General features: G+C 44.4%; 1 protein-coding gene across 3 annotated transcripts in view; it reads left to right on the forward strand.

The window, feature by feature from the left end:
* Positions 1-6940: 6940 nt before the first annotated feature.
* The window catches only part of MTHFD1 (methylenetetrahydrofolate dehydrogenase, cyclohydrolase and formyltetrahydrofolate synthetase 1), a 71401-nt gene continuing 58008 nt past the window's right edge, over positions 6941-20333 (forward strand). Inside the window, exons 1-2 of one of the 3 annotated variants that reach the window (XM_054529787.2) lie at positions 6941-7103; positions 19352-19436. In XM_054529787.2, the coding sequence (XP_054385762.2) occupies positions 7063-7103; positions 19352-19436 (126 nt within the window). In that variant the 5' untranslated portion in view covers positions 6941-7062. 3 annotated transcript variants of the gene reach the window in all.

The raw sequence follows: 20333 nt of genomic DNA on the forward strand, positions 1-20333 counted from the left end.
AAAAAAAAAAGAAATACTCTGTTTTTCCTCCAAAACAAGATTTTTAAAAATATGTTTCTGGCCTGGTACGGTGGCTCACGCCTGTAATACCAGCATTTGGGAGGCTGAGGTAGGCGGATCACCTGAGGTCAGGAGTTTATAATTATAATATATAAAAAAAAATAATGTATATAATATATAATATATAACATACATATAATATATAATATACATATATATCATATATACATATATAATATACATATATATCATATATAATATATATTATATATACATATAATATATAATAAATATAATATATGCATATATAATATATATTGTATAATATATGCATATATTATATAACATATATTGTATAATATATGCATATATTATATATAATATATATGTAATATATACATATATATATGTTTCCAAGCTGCAGGTATTTAAGTATAAACAGACAGGAAGTCTCTTATAAAGCTTAAATTCTGGCAGGGCATGGTGGCTCACGCTTGTAATCCCAGCACTTTGGGAGGCCGAGGCAGGTGGATTACCTGAGGTTGGGAGTTTGAGACCAGCCTGACCAACATGGAGAAACTCTGTCTCTACTAAAAATACAAAATTAGCCAGGCATGGTGGCACATGCCTGTAATCCCAACTACTCTGGAGGCTGAGGCAGGAGAATTGCTTGAATCTGGGGGGCGGAGGTTGTGGTGAGCCGAGATCACGCCATTGCACTCCAGTCTGGGCAACAAGAGTGAAACTCCGTCTCTCTATATATAATTTAAAATATATCTATTATATATATTAAACATATATATATATGTTTCGAAGCTGCAGGTATATAAGTATGAACAAGACAGGAAATCTCTTATAAAGCTTAAATTCTGGCTGGGCGCCATGGCTCACACCTGTAATCCCAACATTTTGGGAGGCCGAGGCTGACGGATCTCCTGAGGTCAGGAGTTCGAGACCAGCCTGACCAACATGGTGAAACCCTGCTGTACTAAAAATGCAAAAATTACCTGGGCATGGTGGCACATGCCTGTAATCTCAGCTACTTGGGAGGCTGAGGCAGGAGGATTGCTTGAGCCCAGGAGGCGGAGGTTGCAGTGAGCTGAGATTGCACCACTGCACTCCAGTCTGGGCGACAGAGCAAGACTCCATCTCAAAACAAACAAACAAACAAACAAACAAAAAAAGCTTAAAAGTTAAATTCTGGTGTGAAAGACAGGTAGCAAACAAATATATAAAGAAATAAAATCATTTTAGATAGTAGTAAGTGCTATGAATAAAACAGGTTAATGAGATAGTAATGGGGATGTAAATGAAGAGGTAACTTTTGATAGTGTAATCAAAGAAGGCCTTTTTTTGGATATAGCAACATAAAGAATATTATACATTTTATTAACCTGTCTTTATCATTTAAAAATGTATAAAAGCTGGTCACGCGTGGTGGGTGATGCCTGTAATCCCAACACTTTTGGAGGCGGGTGGATCACCTGAGATCAGGAGTTTGAGACAAGCCTGGCCAATATGGCGAAACCCTGTCTCTACTAAACATACAAAAATTAGCTGGGCATGGTGGCAGGCGCCTGTATTCCCAGCTACTCAGAAGGCTGAGGCAGGAGAATCACTTGAACCTGGGAAGCGGAGCCTAGATCTCACCATTGCATTCCAGCCTGGGTGACAAGAATGAAATTCCATCTCAAAAAAAAAAGTATGAAAGCTATCTTACATGTCTATACATATGTATCTGATGTTCCTTTAACAACTGCATCCATCCTGACAGAAATTTTGTTTTTTGCTATTGAAGTCAGTGCTGTGATTAAGTTTTATACATGGTTTTTTTGTTTTGTTTTTATTTTTGTTTTTTTGAGATGGAGTTTCACTTTTGTTGCTCAGGCTAGAGTGCAATGGTGTAATCTCGGCTCACTGCAACCTTCGTCTCCCGGGTTTAAGCTATCCTCCTGCCTCAGCCTCCCAAGTAGCTGGGATTACAGGCACCCGTCACCACGCCCAGCTAATTTTTGTATTTTTAGTAGAGATGGGGTTTCGCCATGTTAGCCAGGCTGGTCTTGAACTCCTGACCTCAGTTGATCCACCAGCCTCGGCCTTCCAAAGTGCTGGGATTACAGGTGTGAACCACTGCACCCAGCCTATACATCTTTCTTTATATGTAAATATTACTTTAAGATAAATTCCTAAACTGGGCGAGGTGGCTCACGCCTGTAATCCCAGCATTTTGGAAGGTCAAGGTGGGAGGATGGTTTGAGGCCAGGAGTTGGAGACCAGTCTGGGCAACATAGCAAGACTCTATCTCTACATGAAAATTTTTTAATTAGTCATGGGTGGTGGCATGTACCTATAGTCCCAACTACTCAGAAGGATCACTTGAGCCCAGGAGTTCAAGGTTGCAGTGAGCTGATTGTGTTACTGCACTCCAGCCTGGGTGACAGAGTAAAATCCTGTCAAAAAAAAAAATCCTGGAAGTGGAATTACAATGTCAAAAAAAATACAAATTCAAAATTTTCGGGCCAGGTGTGGTGGTTCACACCTGTACCAATCCTAGCACTTTGGGAGGCCTAGGAAGGCAGATCACGAGGTCGAGATTGAGACCATCCCGGCCAACATGGTGAAACCCCGTCTCTAGTAAAAATACAAAAATTAGCTAGGTGTGGTGGTGCCCACCTGTAGTCCCAGCTACTCTGGAGGCTGAGGCAGAAGAATTGCTTGAACCTGGGAGGTGGAGGTTTCAGTAAGCCGAGATCGCGCCACTGCACTCCAGCCTGGTGACAGAGCGATTCAAAAAAAATTTTTTTTCCGTAGATATTATCATATCAAATTACTCCTCAAAATGGCTGTAAAAACGGGGCCTCTGCAAAAAGTAAACATTTTTTTCCAGCAACTGCCTTTATAAGCATTTAAATAAAAATATTTTTTCCTTCTATTCACTGTGAAAGGTTGATTTTCATTCTTTATTTGACCAATTTGCAACACTTGACAGAATTAATTACCCCTGTTTCCATGAAACACATTCTTCACTTGTCTTCTGTTTTTTTTTGTTTGTTTATTTGTTTGTTTTTGAGACAGAGTCTCACTCCGTTGCTCAGGCTGGAGTGCAGTGGCATGATCTCGGCTCACTGCAACCTCTGCCCCCTGAGTTCAAGCAGTTCTCCTGCCTCAGCCTCCCTAGTAGCTGGGATTACAGGCGTGCACTACCACACCTGGCTAATTTTTGTATTTCTGTAGAAACGGAGGTTTCGCCATGTTTGTCAGGCTGGTCTAGAACTCCTGACCTGAAGTGATCCACCCACCTTGGCCTCCCAAAATGCTGGGATTACAGGCATGAGACACCGTGCTAGGCCTCCTCACTTGTCTTCTAAGGTGGGATGCTCTTGGGGTTTTCCTCAGAACACACTGAACTCTCCTTTCCTTTTAAGAGACAGGGTCTTGCTCTGTTGCCTAGGTTGGAGTGCAGTGTGATGATTATAGCTTACTGAAGCTTCCAACTCCTAGGCTCACAGGATCCTCCCACCTCAGCCTTCTGAGTAACTGGGACTACAGGCACATGCCACCACGCCCAGCTAACTTTTTACATTTTTATTTATTTATTTATTTTGAGATGGAGTCTCGCTCTGTCTCCCAGGCTGGAGTGCAGTGGCATGATCTCGACTCACTGCAACCTCTGCCTCCTGGGTTCAAGGGATTCTCCTGCCTCGGCCTCCGGAGTAGCTGGGATTACAGGTGCCAGCAATCATGCCCAGCTAATTTTTGTATTTTTAGTAGAGACGGGGTTTCACTGTGTTGGCCAAGTTGCTCTCAAACTCCTGACCTCAGCTGATCCGCCCACCTCAGCCTCCAAAGTGCTCGGATTACAGGCGAATTTTTTAATTTTTATTTTTGTAGAGACAGGGTCTTGCTATGTTGCTAAGGCTGTTCTACAAAGTCCTGGATTCAAGTGATCTTCCTGTATTTGGTCTCCCAAAGCACTGGGATTAGTAAAGGTGTAGCCACAGCTCCCAGCTAGACTCTCCTTTTCAATCTTCCCTCTTGGTTCCTCCTGTCTCCTTGCATTCTGAACACTGAAAGGTTCTAGGTGTCAGTCTTTGGTCCTCTTTCTACCTACAATACCCTTGGTTGGATCTCATTCAATCTCATGGATTTAAATATCTTCTCTCCATTTGGATGTCTAAGAGAAATCTAAAAATGTCTAAAGCTGAATGCATAATCTTAACCCCAAAACCTAGTCCTTCTACATTTTACTTTATTTCAACTCAGCGAATGGCAATTCCATCTTTCCAGTTGCTCAAAGCAAATCCCTGCTTGTTTTCTTTCACATTCCAAGTTCCTCTCTTCATTAAGGTTTCTCCTCAAGTCAGATGCCCAAAGAAATCTCTCTTACCACATTTCTGAGACAAAACTCCCCCACCTCCCAGCATCACTGCCTATCCTCTTAGCTTGCCTATTTTTAAAATATAGCATGTCATAATCTCTAAAATTAGCCTATGTATTTCTTTAACTTGATCGTTGTCTCCTCCACCAGAATATGAGCCGAGAGCAGAAACTTTGCTAGTTCACTAGGGTATCTCTAGCATCTATAGCAGTGCTGTTGGCATAGTGGCCACTCAATAATTATTTGCTCCATGAATGAATGATTTATGCAACTCATACATAGATACTGTCAAAAACCAGGCTGTTGAGATGGCAAAGGCAGTAGATTTAGAGATGAAACATCAGGTTTGGGGCCTATACCAGCCACAGCTATGCAGCTTTGGGTATTATCCTTCAAAGTCTATCCCCCTCTGTAAAATGGGGTTTCTGCCATCTTCCTCAACAAATAAGAAAGCTGGAATATTATCAATATCTATTTGATAGTATAAGACAAAAATTCACTATCTGCAATTTACCAGAAACGTTTCCTTCAATTTTCTTCTTAATTTCACTTGATTAGGTACAACACAATATGAGACAATGTGTTTTAGGGTTATTATTATAATGTCATTATATTACTAAGTCTGTGCCTTTAACATATCACTTGTGCAAACTTTAAGAATAGTAACTTTAAGGCCACGCACGGTGGCTCATGCCCCTTATCCCAGCATTTTGGGAGGCCGAGGGAGACTAATCCCTTGAGATCGAGACCAGTCTGGTCAACATAGTGAAACCCCAACTCTACCAAAAATACAAAAATTAGCCGGCGTGGTGGCATGCGCCTGTGGTCCAAGCTACTCCGGGGGGGTGCTGAGGTGGGAGGATCATTTGAACCCGGGAGGCAGAGGCTACAAAGAGCGGAGATCATACCACTGCACTCCAGCCTGAGCGACATAACGAGACTCCATCTCAAAAACAAACAAAAAAAATTAGAAATAATTACCAGAAATAGAAAATCACAAGAGATTATCTAATTCCGTATATGGGGCTACTATAAATAACCTCAGAATTTAGTAATAAGAAAAAAATACTAAAAGTCCCAAAATTAATAAAAAATCAGTTTTAGGCCAGGTGCGGTGGCCAACGCCTGTAACCCCAGCACTCTGGGAGGCCGAGGCGGGTGGATCATGAGGTCAGGAGTTCAAGACCAGCCTGGCCAAAATGGTGAAACCCTGTCTCTACTAAAAACACAAAAATTAGCTGGGCGTGGTGGCGGGCTAATTAGGTGGCACCTGTAATCCCAGCTACTCGGGAGGCTGAGGCAGAGAACTGCTTGAACCTGGGAAGCGGAGGTTGCAGTGAGCCAAAATCGTGCCACTTCACTCCAGCCTGGGCGAGAGTGAGACTCCGTCTCAAAAAAAAAAAAAAAAAAAAAAAGTTTTAGATGAGCTCTGCCAGTAGTTGAAACAGGCCACCGTCAGAAACGGCTTGTAAAAGAAACCCGGTATCTGGTCAAGTCCTAAGTGACCTGAACCACGCATCTTCAGGACCATATTGGGATGACTGTAACCTGAGCGCGTTTCCTAGAGCAGAGCAAGCATATTCCTTGGACTCAGTAACTCAAAGGGCCAGTCCTCTCCAGCATCCCAGCTGCCGCCGCCCTGTCAGGCTCCCCAGGCAATTGTCCATCTTATGCCTTCTCCAGCGTGGACGCTTAAGGGGAGGGAGCATCCCTCCTCGAGGGTCAATTGGCATCTAGCTTATGAAGACCGCGTGAGTTCTCAAACCCCAGACTTGCTGCGGGGCGGGGACGTGGGGGTGACAAAATCGAGACTACGACCCTCCCTGAGCCCTGGCAACCCCGGGGTGACCCCAACACCGAGGAGGCCACGCGCGCTCCAGCTCTGACACTCCTTCCAGGTCGGCGGGGCCTGAAACAGCAGGCTAAGCTTCACCTATGGCTGAGCGTCAGATTCAGCTGAGGAGATTCTAAAAGCGCGATGCTGGGCCCAGACCCAGGCCCTCCAGAGCAGAACGCGGAGGGGCCCGACCCCAGTCTGGTGGCGTAGGTGTGTGACAAAGTATGAGGGCGCGCCAAGGTCTCCAGTTCCACATCTGCTGTCGAGTCCAGCGCCCGCCACACTCCCGTGCGGGGACCCGCCCAAAACTCCCTGGAAGCCAGGCGATTCAGACCCCGCCACCACGTCCCCAGAGACTGGACGGAAACCGGAGACTCGCCTCCCGAACCCGCGAAACTGTCTCCCGCGAGACTGTCCCGCCCCAGCCCCGCCCCACAACTCTACTCCCTGATTGGCTGGAATTAGGGCCGGGTTCCGGAGTCCTTTCCAGCTCCTTCTTCGGCCGGGTTTCCCGCCGAATACAAAGGCGCACTGTGAACTGGCTCTTTCTTTCCGCCAATCATTTCCGCCAGCCATTCATCACCGATTTTCTTCATCTTCCCCTCCCTCTTCCGTCCCGCAGTCCCCGACCTGTTAGCTCTCCTTTAGTTAAGGGACTCAGGTCCTTCCGAACTGCGCATGCGCCACCGCGTCTGCCGGGGGAGAAGCGGGCAGGGGCGCAGGCGCAGTAGTGTGATCCCCCTGCACAGTCCCTAAGCACGTGGGTTGGGTTGTCCTGCTTGGCTGCGGAGGGAGTGGAACCTCGATATTGGTGGTGTCCATCGTGGGCAGCAGACTAATAAAGGCCATGGCGCCAGCAGAAATCCTGAACGGGAAGGAGATCTCCGCGTAAGCACCTGACATTGTTGTTGAGTGTGGGGCTGTGGACGAGGGATCTGAGGGTGTGCAGGTCCCCCGGACCCATTTTTTGCGGGAGGGATACTTGTAGCGGAAGAGTTAGGCCCATAACACCTGAAGACCTGCAGCCAAAGAAAGAGAACCCGGGCACAACCTGCGTTTGCAAGTGGACTACCTAGTGGCTGTAGCCGCTGGCTCCTGTGCTTCGGGGAAAAGTCCTGTGCCGACTGTGCTCCCAAACGCGCAGCTGCTGGTGACTTTCTGCCGGGAGAGTGGGTAGTTGCGGCTTCCTGGAGCCCCCCCTAGTCAGAACTCAGAAATCCAATCTACTTAATTCCCGTTAAGTTGGAGGTGAGTAGATGGAGACTAGTGAGGTGACTAGGCTTGACAAGACTACAAGGCTGATAATGACAGAGGGTCCTTCCAGCTCATAGCTTTTCCCACTATACCATAGTCTTATCATACGCCAAGTGAAATCTAATACATTTTTCCTTTCTCTTCAATCTCGTGCTTCTCTCTAACAGCCATCTCTCTGCCCTGGTCCTAGAGTTACTTGAAACTTAATTTGGCTCCTGAGTCCTGAGAATTTTCTGCATTCCACTTGACCTCTGCCTGTTCTACCCTTGCGGGACATCTGAATGCTTAATTAGTGGGTATCTTTGCCAGCTTTACTCCCAGGAAGTAACACTGGCTGCTTTTTGTCTGGGAGGTGACTGGTGAGGAAAAATGAGAGTAGAAGGAAGAGGGAAAGATATCTTCCCTCTAGTAGATGAAGGAGGGAAAGATATATTCTGTGTGACCTTACTGAGTTTGCTCTTGGGACCTTTCACATCACCAGTTATGTAAGTAACTGTTGCCAGTCACAGCAGTTACTAAATTGTAATTGTCCTGTAACTCCTAACTTTGTAATAGGTTTTTGAGTGAATTACAAAGTCATTGGTGGTGAAAAGGCCGGGCCCAGTGGCTCACGCCTGTAATCCCAGCACTTTGGGAGGCCGAGGTGGGTGGATCACCTGAGGTCTGGAGTTCAAGACCAGCCTATCCAACACGATGAAACCCCATCTCTACTAAAAATACAAAAAATTAGCCGAGTGTGGTGGCAGGCACCTGTAATCCCAGCTATTTGGGAGGCTGAGGCAGGAGAATCGCTTGAACCTGGGGGGCAGAGGTTGCAGTGAGCTGAGATGCGCCATTGCACTCCAGCCTGGGCAACAAGAGCGAAACTCCATCTAAAAAAAAAAAAAAAAAAAGAAATCACAATACTTACTGCTTAGTGCTTTTCAACATGTGGCTTGCTAAACTGTATTTCTGCTTTACTTTTCTTTTTTGTTTGCTTGTATTCAAACTTACTTCCTTTTCCAGTGGCTTTTTGTTTTAATATAAAAATCTTCCTTTTAGAAAGACTGATTGTGAAGAGATAATTTAGTGCATAATAATAGTGCAGATAATTTAGTGCAATAATAATGCATCTAGGCCGGTACTGAGAATAGGTGCTCACTGAATATACTTTCATTAATTGGAGAGCAAATTAAATATGTTTATCAACTCCATAAGGGCAAATACATGTATTGTCTTATTTTTGTCTATATCCTAAACACCTGGAAACCCTCTTGCGTGCCTTACTACTTGTGTGGTTTTAAGCAAATTAATTAACCTCTCTGTGCCAAAGTTTCCTCAAATGTTAAGTAAAAGTAATGTCTAGGTCATTGGGATGTTGGTAGAATTAAATGGGTTCCTAACAGATGATCATTTAGAATTCTTCCTGGCACATAATAAGTATTCGATATATGTTGTATTAATAATCAGTAATTAGTTAATGTATATATGAATGATTCATTATCTTTTTTTTTTTTTTTACATGGTAGCTGCTGCCTTGAGATCTTTTTTTTTTTTTTTTTGAGATGAAGTCTTGCTGTGTCCAGTCTTGGCTCACTGCAACCTCTGCCTCCTGCATTCAAACAATTCTCTCACATCAGCCTCCTGAGTAGCTGGGATTACAGGTGCCCGCCATCACGCCTAGCTAATTTCTTTTTTTGAGATGGAGTTTCGCTCTTGTCGCCCAGACTGTAGTACAATGGCGTGATCTCGGCTCACTGCAACCTCTGCCTCCTGGGTTCAAGTGATTCTCCTGCCTCAGCCTCCCAAGTAGCTGGGATTACAGGCATCTGCCACCATGTCCAGCTAGTTTGTTTGTTTGTTTGAGACAGAGTTTCACTCTTGTTGCCAAGGCTGGAGTGCAATGGCATGATCTTGGCTCACTGCAACCTCCACCTCCCAAGTTCAAGCGATTCTCCTGCCTCAGCCTCCCAAGTAGCTGAGATTACGGGCGTGTGCCACCCCGCCCGGCTAATTTTTGTATTTTTAGTAGAGACGGGCTTTTACCATGTTGGTCAGGCTGGTCTGTAACTCCTGACCCCACGTGATCCACCCACCTTGGCCTCCCGAAGTGCTGGGATTACAGGCATGAGCCACCGCACTGGTCCTAGAATTTCTTAAAAATCCAGCCCACTTCCCACATTCCATCCAGTGGATTAGGAAATCATTTGAGGCCAGAAAAGTGGTGTGATTTGTCCAAGGGTGAATGGCAGTGGCTCAACTAAAACTAAGGTCTTCACCCAGTATGTGATGTTTTTCATTGTAATCAGCACTTACTACTTGCTAAAAGGAATTTCATAAGCTTTTCTTTCTTTCTTTCTTTTTTTTTTTTTTTTTTCAGACGGGGTCTCGCTCTGTTGCTCAGGCTGGAGTGCAATGGCATGATGTTGTCTCACTGTAACCTCCGCCTCCTGGGTTCAAATGATTCTCCTGCCTCAGCCTCCCAGGTAGCTGGGAATACAGGCATGCACTACCATGCCCGGCTAATTTTTGAATTTTTCGTAGAGATGGGGTTTCACCATGTCGGTCAGGCTGGTCTTGAACTCCTGACCTCAAAAGTGATCTGTCCGCCTCCACCTCCTAAAGTGCTAGGATTACAGGCGTGAGCCACTGCGCCCCCACCGGCGCTTTGCTTTTTCTTTACAGCCTTCCTCTCATTACCATGTTTCCCTCCCTGCTGAGAATGCTATCCCTGACTTTCGTCCTCTTCTATTATTATTCTCCTTTTATACCTTCCTGGGAGCCCGGACATTGACAAAGGTCAGCATTCCAGATTCCTTCTCTACCTGCTCTACTCTGTGGGAAACTGGGTACTTAATGATGGATTTAGTTGCCAAATTATCTTTCTTTGGAAGTAACAGCCCCATTTCTTCCTCACGGGGAATTCTAAGGTTGCAGCCTGAATTTGACAACTGGGGGAAGGTCTGAGAGTTAGAGACAAGTATCTGTTCTTTGTGGGTATTTATTCACTTACTCAACAGGTAGCTGTGTGTGTCCCCTAAGCCAGGCAATCTTCAAAGCTCTGAGAGTCTAACAGTGAACAAAACAGCCCAAATCCCTACCCTCATGAAATTTGCATACTGATGGGTAGAGACAGACATTTAAATAGGTGAAACACATTGTGAACTGGTGGGAATCACAAAGAGAACACCAGAGCAAAAAAGAGGGACAGGAATGTCTGTGGCGTGGTGGCTGCAATTTTAAATATGGGAGTCATAGTCTTTGTAAAAGTGACTTACGGGCAAAGACTTGAAGGAGGTGGAGACTTAAGCCTGCCAATGTTGTGAGGGAAATAGCTCCTGACCAAAAACACAGCCTGTGCCATAGACCTTTGTCCTCACCAGTTAGCAAATTACTGCTTTGGGGGTCAATGGCAATGGCCCTGTGAGAAGCTGACCGAGTGGAGGCTCCTGAGTAGAGGAACCTGACCCTGCCCTGGGCAGAAGGGTGGTGTCTTTTAAAAGATTATGCAAAGTGGGAGAAGGATGTGCATTAGTGTTGGAAGATCCACCTTGCTTTGTAGGCAAGAAAGCATAGTTGTTCTATAAGTGCGCCTTTCAAAGGGGGGCTTACTACATTTATATGATTTGTTTGGTTTTCCCTTCCCTTAGTTTGCTATAATTAAGCCTGCTCTCTCCATTGGTGGCACTTTTCTTGATTAAGTCTTCTTTCTAAAGAGACTGGTTGTGAAGAGGCAGATGGTTTGAGTAGGTGCTGTGAGTGTTTGCTGGCCAAGTGCAGGGCAAGTTGGGTATGTTTGTAAGCTCGCTGTGGATGGTAGCTCCAGAGCCTAAGCATGGTGCTGCCTCCTTCTCTGTGCATCATTGGGTCATGCAATTTACCTCTGTGCCTTAGCTTCTGTATATTGGGGTAGTAATGTCACCTAACTCATAAGGTTGTTAGAATTAAATGAGTTTAATACCTATAAAGCATTTACAGAAGTCGTTGGTACATGGTAAGTTTTAATAAATAGGTACTTAGAAAGTACTCATTGAATAAAAAAGTGATGTTTGTGTTTATCCAGCCTGTACCTTTGGGAGCTGGCTTATAATCTTGAGACTTAAAATTGGAATTTATCCTAGTGATAAAAGATAAAAGTTTGGAACCTTGGCTGTACATTTAGCTACAGGGATAGAAGAACTGTTTTTGTGGAAATAATTTGCTTACCATAGTGAAGGGCAGGTCTTCTTGGTTACTAAGTTAACATGGATAAGACTTTTACTTTGTCCTGTAGATTAAATACATGTAGGCCCTTTTGTGCTTAAAAAGATTTGTCTGGGCAGGGCGTGGTGGCTCATGCCTGTAATCCTAGGACTTTGGGAGGCCGAGGCAGGAGGATCATCTGAGGTCAGGAGTTGGAGACCAGCCTGACTAACATGGTGAAACCCCATCCCTACTAAAAATACAAAATTAGCTGGGCGTAGTGGCGCATGCCTGTAATCCCAGCTACTCCAGAGGCTGAGTCAGGAGAATGGCTTGAACCTGGGAGGAGGAGGTTACAGTGAGCCAAGATGGCGCCATTGCACTCCAGCCTGGGCAACAAGAGCAAAACTCCATCTCAAAAAAAAAAAAAAAAAAAAAAAAAATTTGCGTGTAATATACTCCAAAGTGCAGGTTGCTCAAAAGTTACATGGAACCTTGACTGTCATAGCTGGATTGATTCTGGAAGCCTGTGCAGAAGAGGTCGGAGTTCCAGAGAGGCTGGGACCTTCAGCTAGGACCCCAGCCAGGCTGTTGGGCAGGTTGCAGCGATAGTGCAGCAGAGCCCAGAGCTGGCAGCCAACTACTATGGTCATGGCACCTGATTGGGGATGTGGTTTGCAAATAAGTGTCTGTCCTTGTCCATCAGGGGGGTTGGAATCAGGCAGTTTGGGATTTGGGTAGTGGGGTTTTGAGCAGGGGTCTATGGTTCCCTGTTACATCCCCTATTTGCATGAAGAATCTTCTAGAAGGAAAGCTGGCCTAGTACAGAGGAGGGTCCTTGAAGTGGAGGCAAATGGCTCCCTTCTCCTCTAATTGACTCAGTAGAGGTTGGTAGAATAGAGGTTAAGGGGCAGGGATGCTTGTGTGGCCTTGGAAAAGTTAGCTTCACTTTCCTCTCTGTGCAATAGGGATGATGAGAACTGTCTACTTCCTGAGGTTGCCCCAAGGATTAAAAGAATGTAAGACTCTCAAAACAAGCTTCTTTGACATCCCATCCACAGTGCAGAAGGCCCCCATTACCCCTGCACTGTGCGGTTGGCTCTCCTTTGCACCCCTTAATTGACCAAAAAGCAGCTTCTGGCACCCTGTAAATCCTTGACCTTGAAGAAGTGGGTGGCTAAAGGTGCCACAGTCAAGATTCCTCAGCCACTCGGCTACTACCCTTCCCCTCAATTTTGCAGTTTATGACACTTTAGCCAGAAGCTAAGTGACTTGCCCAGGTGTTCCAAGGTAGGTGGCAGAGGCTCAAAGGTACATTTCTTTCCCTACCATGGGCTTGTCATTGGCTTGCTAGAAGGAATTGCAAACTTCTACCCTCCAGCAGGAGACACCCTGGGTTTGGTTCTCCCTGAGGCCTTTCCATTGTGAGGAAATCATTCCACCCATCAGTCTGGTTGGGAAGCACCCAAACAGATTCTCTTCAAAAAGTCATTTTTGAGGTTATAGTCCAATTTTGACTGGTTAGAGACAGGTCAGACCTACTTACTTTGCTGGCTAAGCTTTTTTTTTTTCTTTGCCCCTCACCACAAGCCTAGACGGGAGACATACTGCTTGGTATCTGGTGCTTGAGAGGTCCCAGAAGATAAGGGAGCATTTCTGTGAAAGGTTTTGCCAGAGCCTGTCAGGAACTTAATCTTGACTGCAATGAATGACTTAACATTATAAGTGATCTTTGGGTTTAGGTGCCCAAATACCAGTCCCTCCTTAGTAAGCAGCCTTTTAGACCTAACCTTTTCTACCTAAGGTTTTCTTTAGTCTTTTTGAAAAGCAGGAAGGCCAGGTCCTTGTGAGGCTTTTCTCATTACGAGCTCTTGGCAGGTTCTTCCCTCCAAGTGGAGAACCCTTACCTTCCCCATTCTTTCTACATTCCGCTCTGATGACCCAGAGGGCTGCAAGGGACCTAGAGCTGTTCATTGGAGCCCTAGTCAGCTCTAGTGGCCAGATCTATGGTTAGGTAATCCTCCAATAGTGAGACTAATTCTCAGTGTCAGAATTAGGGGTCTACCTGTTCTCACCAGCAGACCCGCTGGCATCAACTCTCCTTTGTTGACATATAGTTAAGCACCGCTTCTTACAGATCTTCATACTCAGAGCCAACCCTGTCTTGTCTCATAACTCTTGCTACTGGCAGAAGGTGATAAAATTGTGGCCTAGAGGCCAAATGTTTTTTGTTTGGCTTACAGAATTAGATTACTTCTCAACATATTTATTACTTTACAACATTAGATTACTTCTTAACACACTTATGCCTGTAGTTACACATAAAAATCTGGATGCTTGACTTTTTGAAAGGTGTGAAAAGTTTAGCAATACTGTACTGTTTATCTTCATGCCATCAATTTGTTGGATCTGAGTAGATGCTGCCTACCCCCTCATCCTTGAGTGGGTGGGGGTAGGGGAGGTGGGACCTCATTGTTCAGGAATCCTACCACACTTGGTTGCCTGTACCAGGACTCCGAAGGTTCTTTATTTTTGAGACCTTTTTCTGAATGAACTTACGGTCCACTTTTAAAATCCTAAATTTTATAAAGCCTTAACCAATCCAACCTAGTCCGTTTATTGCATTACATCAGAGGTTGTCAAATGGGGCAGTTTTTTCCTCCCTCTACCTCAGGGCATTGGGCATGCCTGGAGTCTTTTGGGTTGTCATATGGGGAAGGGGTGTGCTATTGGCAGCTAGCAGTAGAGGCCAGGACTGATGCCCAGCATCCTGCAGTGCACAGGATAGTCCCCGTAACAAAGGATGATCTGGTCCAAATGTCAGTGGTGCTGAGATTGAAAAACCCTGATCTAGAAGCTTAATGTGAGTTATTGTGTCATTGTGTGTGTGGATTAATGATGGACTTTACCCTCACTAAGAATTATAGGATTCATTAACATTTTATACTATTCTGACTTATTTTCATATTATAAATATCAAGCAGTTTACCTTTGCTTTCTTAGGGCTTTGAGTTAGAGAGAATTGGATGGAAGAACTTTACATTATAAACTTTCAATGAAGCATAAAATAGCTTCCTCACATTAAGCCTTCAAATATGTATTTGAGGTAACTGTCAAATTTGGTAAATGTCTGGGTTAAATTATAATAATTTTTTTGGTAAATATTCTTATGTAATAATAGTACTATTGTCAATTGACTGTCTTGTATACTGATATAGCTTTTGCTATATTAGTGATAGGTGAAAATCAGTTTTCTTTCAACGAGAAGGTAATTTAGTGTTTTAATTTGACTTAAATGACTAGCAATTTGAAATATATGTATTTCTTGGAACACTAGGTGGCCTTACAATCACAATTATTTTTACAAGGAACTACATATTAAGTTTTTAAAAATTTTTTGAAGGTTTTTTTTTTTTTTTTGAGATGGAGTTTCACTCTTGTTGCCTAGGCTGGAGTGCAATGACGCGATCTCGGCTCACCGCAACCTCTGCCTCCCGGGTTCAAGCGATTCTCATGCCTCAGCCTCCCGAGTAGCTGGGATTGCAGGCATGCGCCACCGCTCCCAGTTAATATATATATATATTTTTTGTATTTTTAGTAGAGACAGGGTTTCACCGCTCAGGCTGTGTCAAACTCCCGAGCTCAGGTGATCCACCCACCTCAGCCTCCCAAAGTGCTGGGATTATAGGCGTGAGCCACCGTGCCCGGCCGAAGTATTTTTTAGTAGTATAAAAATTGTTAACGAACAAATGAAATAAATCAACAAATGAACAAAATGGGAATAAAACATATTAAATAAAACAATTGCGTTCTGCATTTTAAAAATCTTATAATAGCCGGGCGCTGTGGCTCACTCCTGTAATCCCAGCACTTTGGGAGGCCGAGGTGGGCGGATCACGAGGTCAGGAGATCGAGACCATCTTGGCTAACACGGTGAAACCCCGTCTCTACTAAAAAATAAAAAAATTAGCCGGGCGTGGTGACGGGCGCCTGTAGTCCCAGCTACTCAGGAGGCTGAGGCAGGAGAATGGCGTGAACCCGGGAGGCGAAGCTTGCAGTGAGCCGAGATCGCGCCGCTGCACTCCAGCCTGGGAGACGGAGCAGAGCGAGACTGCGTCTCAAAAAAAATAATAATAATAATTTGATAACAGTAATCTATTGGGGCAGGGGGATAAATTGTGTCCTTGTTTAGAAGAAGACCTTTTTTTTTTTTTTTAAGAAGAAGCCCTGTTGTTTTTGTTGTTGTTTGTTTGTTTTGAGACGGAGTCTCAGTGGGTCGCCCAGGCTGGACTGCAGTGGCGCGATCTCTGCTCACCGCAACCTCCGCCTCCCGGGTTCAAGCGATTCTCCTGCCTCAGCCTCCTGAGTAGCTGAGACTACAGGCGCGTGCCACCACGCCTGGCTAATTTTTTGTATTTTTTAGTGGAGACGGGGTTTCACCATATTGGCCAGGCTGGTCTCGAACTCCTGACCTCGTGATCTGCCTGCTTTGGCCTCCCAAAGTGCTGGGATTGCAGGCGTGAGCCATCATGCCTGGCCCGAAGCCCTGTATTTTGAAGGTGAATGTTCTTGCTTCTTCTCTGATCAGTTACTAAAAGTGTTTTCCCTGTGCCTTTTGAGAATTATTTGAGAACTACTCTAAGCTTATGGCACATTTCAGCATTTTTGTTGTCTAAAGGCAGCTTTATTTTAATCATGTAAATTTCATGCTGCCTCCTTTGCCTACCATATAGCTTCTGTTGAAATGTCCATGTTATATTTTATTTTTATTTACTCATTTTTCTATATCCATAATGAGTTAAAGGTTATATTTTAGCAATGTGTTTTTTTCTCTGTCATAACATGTTAAATATTTTAAATTCAGCCATGATGTTAAACAGAGTGAATTGGAATTTCTAGTGGATTTCAGCAAGAATGATTGTATAAGACTTCGGGCCAAAGAGAGCCTGGGTGACTGTGTAGGGTTATTAGGCTATGCCCAGCACCACATCTGGTTGTCATTCAGGGGAGCAGCTAGGGCTGGAACTGCTGCGGAGTGAAAACTGCAGTATTCCCTGTTCCCCTGTCTCAGAGCAGAACTGTGGCCTCTAACCAGGTCCAATCCCAGTTAAAAAAAAAAAAATTCCAATGGTCTGTTCTTCTTTTGAGCTATATTATTGTAGAGAATACTGACTTGAAAAAACAAAGTCACTAACTAGAAATAAAATTTGAGCTGGGTGCAGTGGCTTATAACTGTAATCCCAGCACTTTTGGGAGGCCAAGGTGGGAGGATCACTTGAGCTCAGGAGTTTAAGATCAGCCCGGGCAACATGGCAAAATCCCATCTCTACAAAAAATACAAAAATTAGCTGAGTGTGGTGGTGTGCACCTGTAATCCCAGCTACTTGGGAGGCTGAAGTGGGAGGATGGCTTGAGCCCAGGAGGTGGAGGTTGCAATGAGCTGTGATTGCATCACTGCACTCCAGCCTGGGTGATAGAGCCAGACCCTGTCTCAAAAAATAAAATAAATAAATAAAATTTGAAAATCTTGGGTATGACTTCTTTCTTGTACCATTCAACATTCTTGATGTTTACTAGGCCAGTCCAAATAATCTATTTCTTGTGTGCCTGTTTATGTCAGTTTTTTGTGACGTGTGGAGAAGTGGAACTGGGAGTAACCAAATCAGAATGAAGGAAGAGCTGTTGGTGAATGTCCATATGACAAATGACAAAACTGGTTTTCCAAGAGGGACAGAGCATGTTCAAGTTGAACATTATATCATATATCATAACTGGGCAGGGTTGAGCTATTCAGATATGTATTTATGGATGTAATTTCATTTACTTGACATCCTAGTGTATTGTTGAGAAGTTGTATGTTGGTAAATTGATCATCTTAGTTTTGCAAGAGGTTATACTTTTTTTCACTCTAATAAGGAGACTGCAGGAGGTTATACTTTTAGCCTTGTGTTAAATTCTTTGTAAAGAAAATTCCTTTGTGAATTAGAATATAATTTGTAAGTTTATACTGAATTTGGAGTGGGATTCATTGATTTATCATTCAACCTTATATGGATACGCTGTGGTCATCTAGTGCAAGTTGAGCAAAAGGTGTGTGCTTGAGTTTGTTCTTGTAAAATTTTTCATGACAGCACCTGGAGAGTGGAAATGTGAAAAAAGATGAGGATCGGCACTTTCTAGAAGTGTTGGTCTAAGTTTTCATTTATTTACTATATGATTTTGAATGCCATCAACTAATACATTTTCAATTATCCCTGAACCCTGTGGCTCAGTTAGTGTCAGTAGGAGTTAGAAAAGATCCACGTGGCCGGGAACGGTGGCTCACTCCTGTAATCCCAGCACTCTGGGAGGCTGAGATGGGTGGATCACAAAGTCAGGAGTTCAAGACCAGCCTGACCAACATGGTGAAACCCCATCTCTACTAAAAATACAAAAATTAGCCGGGCGTGGTGGCACGCGCCTGTAATCTCAGCTACTCAGGAGACTGAGGCAGCAGAATCACTTGAACCCAGGAGGTGGAGGTTGCAGTGAGCAGGTATCGCACTATTGCACTCCAGGCTGGGCAAGAGTGAGTCCCCATCTCAAAAAAAAAAAAAAAAAGGAAAAAAGAAGAAAAAAGAAAAAGATTCACGTCTACTTGAGGCCTGGAAAATTGTTGGGAAGTTCCTGTACATATTAAACCAGATAATGTCCATTCAGTGGTGTTTTTATTTTATTTTATTTTTTTATGGAGACAGTCTTGCTCTATCGTCCAGGCTGGAATGCAATGGCACCATCATAGCTCACTGCAGCCTCAACCTCCTGGGCTCCAGCCATCCTCCTGCTGCAGCCTCCTGAGTAGCTGGGACTACAGGGGCCTGCCACCACTCCCAGCTAATTTTTTATTTTTTGTAGAGATGGGGTCTCACTATGTTACCCAGGATAGTCTTAAACTCCTGTTCTAAAGCAATCCTCTTGCCCTAGCTTCCCAAAGTACTGAGATTACAGGCATGAACCATTGCCTGCTCCTGGTTTTTGATTTAAAAGAGAAATACAGGCCGGGTGCAGTGGCTCACGCTTGTAATCCCAGCACTTTGGGAAGCTGAGGTGGGGGGATCACCTGAGGTCAGGAGTTCGAGACCAGCTTGACCAACATAGAGAATCTCCGCATTTACTAGAAATACAAAATTGGCCGGGCGTGGTGGCGCATGCCTGTAATCCTAGCTACTCGGGAGGCTGAGGCAGGAGAATCGCTTGAACCTGGGAGGTGGAGGTTGTGGTAAGCTGAGATCGCACCATTGCACTCCAGCCTGGGCAATGAGAGCAAAACTTGGTCTCAAAAAAAAGAGAAATACAGGCCGGGTGCAGTAGCTCAGGCCTGTAATCCCAGCACTTTGGGAGGCCGAGGTCCTAGATCGCTTGAGCCCAGGAATTCAAGACCAGCTTGGGCAATGGTGAACCCCCATCTCTACCAAAAGTACAAAAATTAGCCAGGTGTGGTGGCACAGACCTGTAAAGTCCCAGCTACTCAGGAGGCTGGGGTGAAAGGATCGCTTGAGCCCAGGAAGTCGAGGCTGCAGTGAGCCTTGATTGTGCCACTGTACTCCCAGCCTGGGTGACAGAGCGAGACCCTGTGTTAATAAACAAACAAACAAATAAAAGAGAAATACACCTAATAATCTGCATCACTTATTTGTGCTTGAAACATTCAGTGTTAACCCCACCCTTTCCTTTTTCTCTAGGCAAATAAGGGCGAGACTGAAAAATCAAGTCACTCAGTTGAAGGAGCAAGTACCTGGTTTCACACCAGGCCTGGCAATATTACAGGTATTATGATAGTATATTTCCATTAATGTTGTCTTTGCTTGATTTCTCAATATCATTTCAGACCTCTCCCTCTACTTTTCTCCTTTTTTTTGGCTGTTGTGTAATCTCATGCCTTTTCAGTCTCTCTTGACAGGCTCCCCCTCTTTGGCTCAGCTTCTAAATGTTGGCATATCCTGGCCCTCTGCTCTTCTCTGTGGATACCCTTTCTGTAGGCCAGTGTCTCTTAACCTTTGGTTTTAGTAGAGCCCCTTTACAATCTTTTTTTTCTTTAATTTAATGTATTTATTTATTTACTTTTGAGAGACAAGGTCTTACTCTGTTGCCAGACTGGAATGTAGTAGTGCAATCATAGCTCACTGTAGTGTTGAACTCCTGGCTTCAAGCAGTCCTCCTGCCTCTGCCTGCCAAAGCATTGGTATTACAGGTGTGAGCCACTGTACCTGGCCCCGTTTACACTCTTAAAGATGTAAGACCTCAAGAATCTATTGTTTATAAAGATTTATCCATTAATGTTTACTATATTAGAAATTAGGAAGTTTTGGCTGGACATGGTGGCTCCTGCGTGTAATCCAGCACTTTGAGAGGCCGAGGTGGGCAGATCACCTGAGGTCAGGAGTTTGAGACCAGTCTGGCCAACATGGTGAAACCCCATCTTTATTAAAAATACAAAAATTAGCTGGGCGTGGTGGTGGGCGCCTCTAATCCCAGCTACTCCGGAGGCTGAGGCAGGAGAATCACTAGAACCCGGGAGGTGGAGGTTGCAGTGAGCCAAGATTGTGCCACTGCACTCCAGCCTGGGTGACAGAGAGAGATTCCGTCTCAAAAAAAAAAAAAAAAGAAAAGAAATTAGGAAGTTTTTAAAATGTTTATTCATTTAAAAATGCCAATAGTAAGCTC

The sequence above is a fragment of the Pongo abelii genome, chromosome 15 (assembly GCF_028885655.2).
Source record: "Pongo abelii isolate AG06213 chromosome 15, NHGRI_mPonAbe1-v2.0_pri, whole genome shotgun sequence".
NCBI classification, from domain to species: domain Eukaryota; kingdom Metazoa; phylum Chordata; class Mammalia; order Primates; family Hominidae; genus Pongo; species Pongo abelii.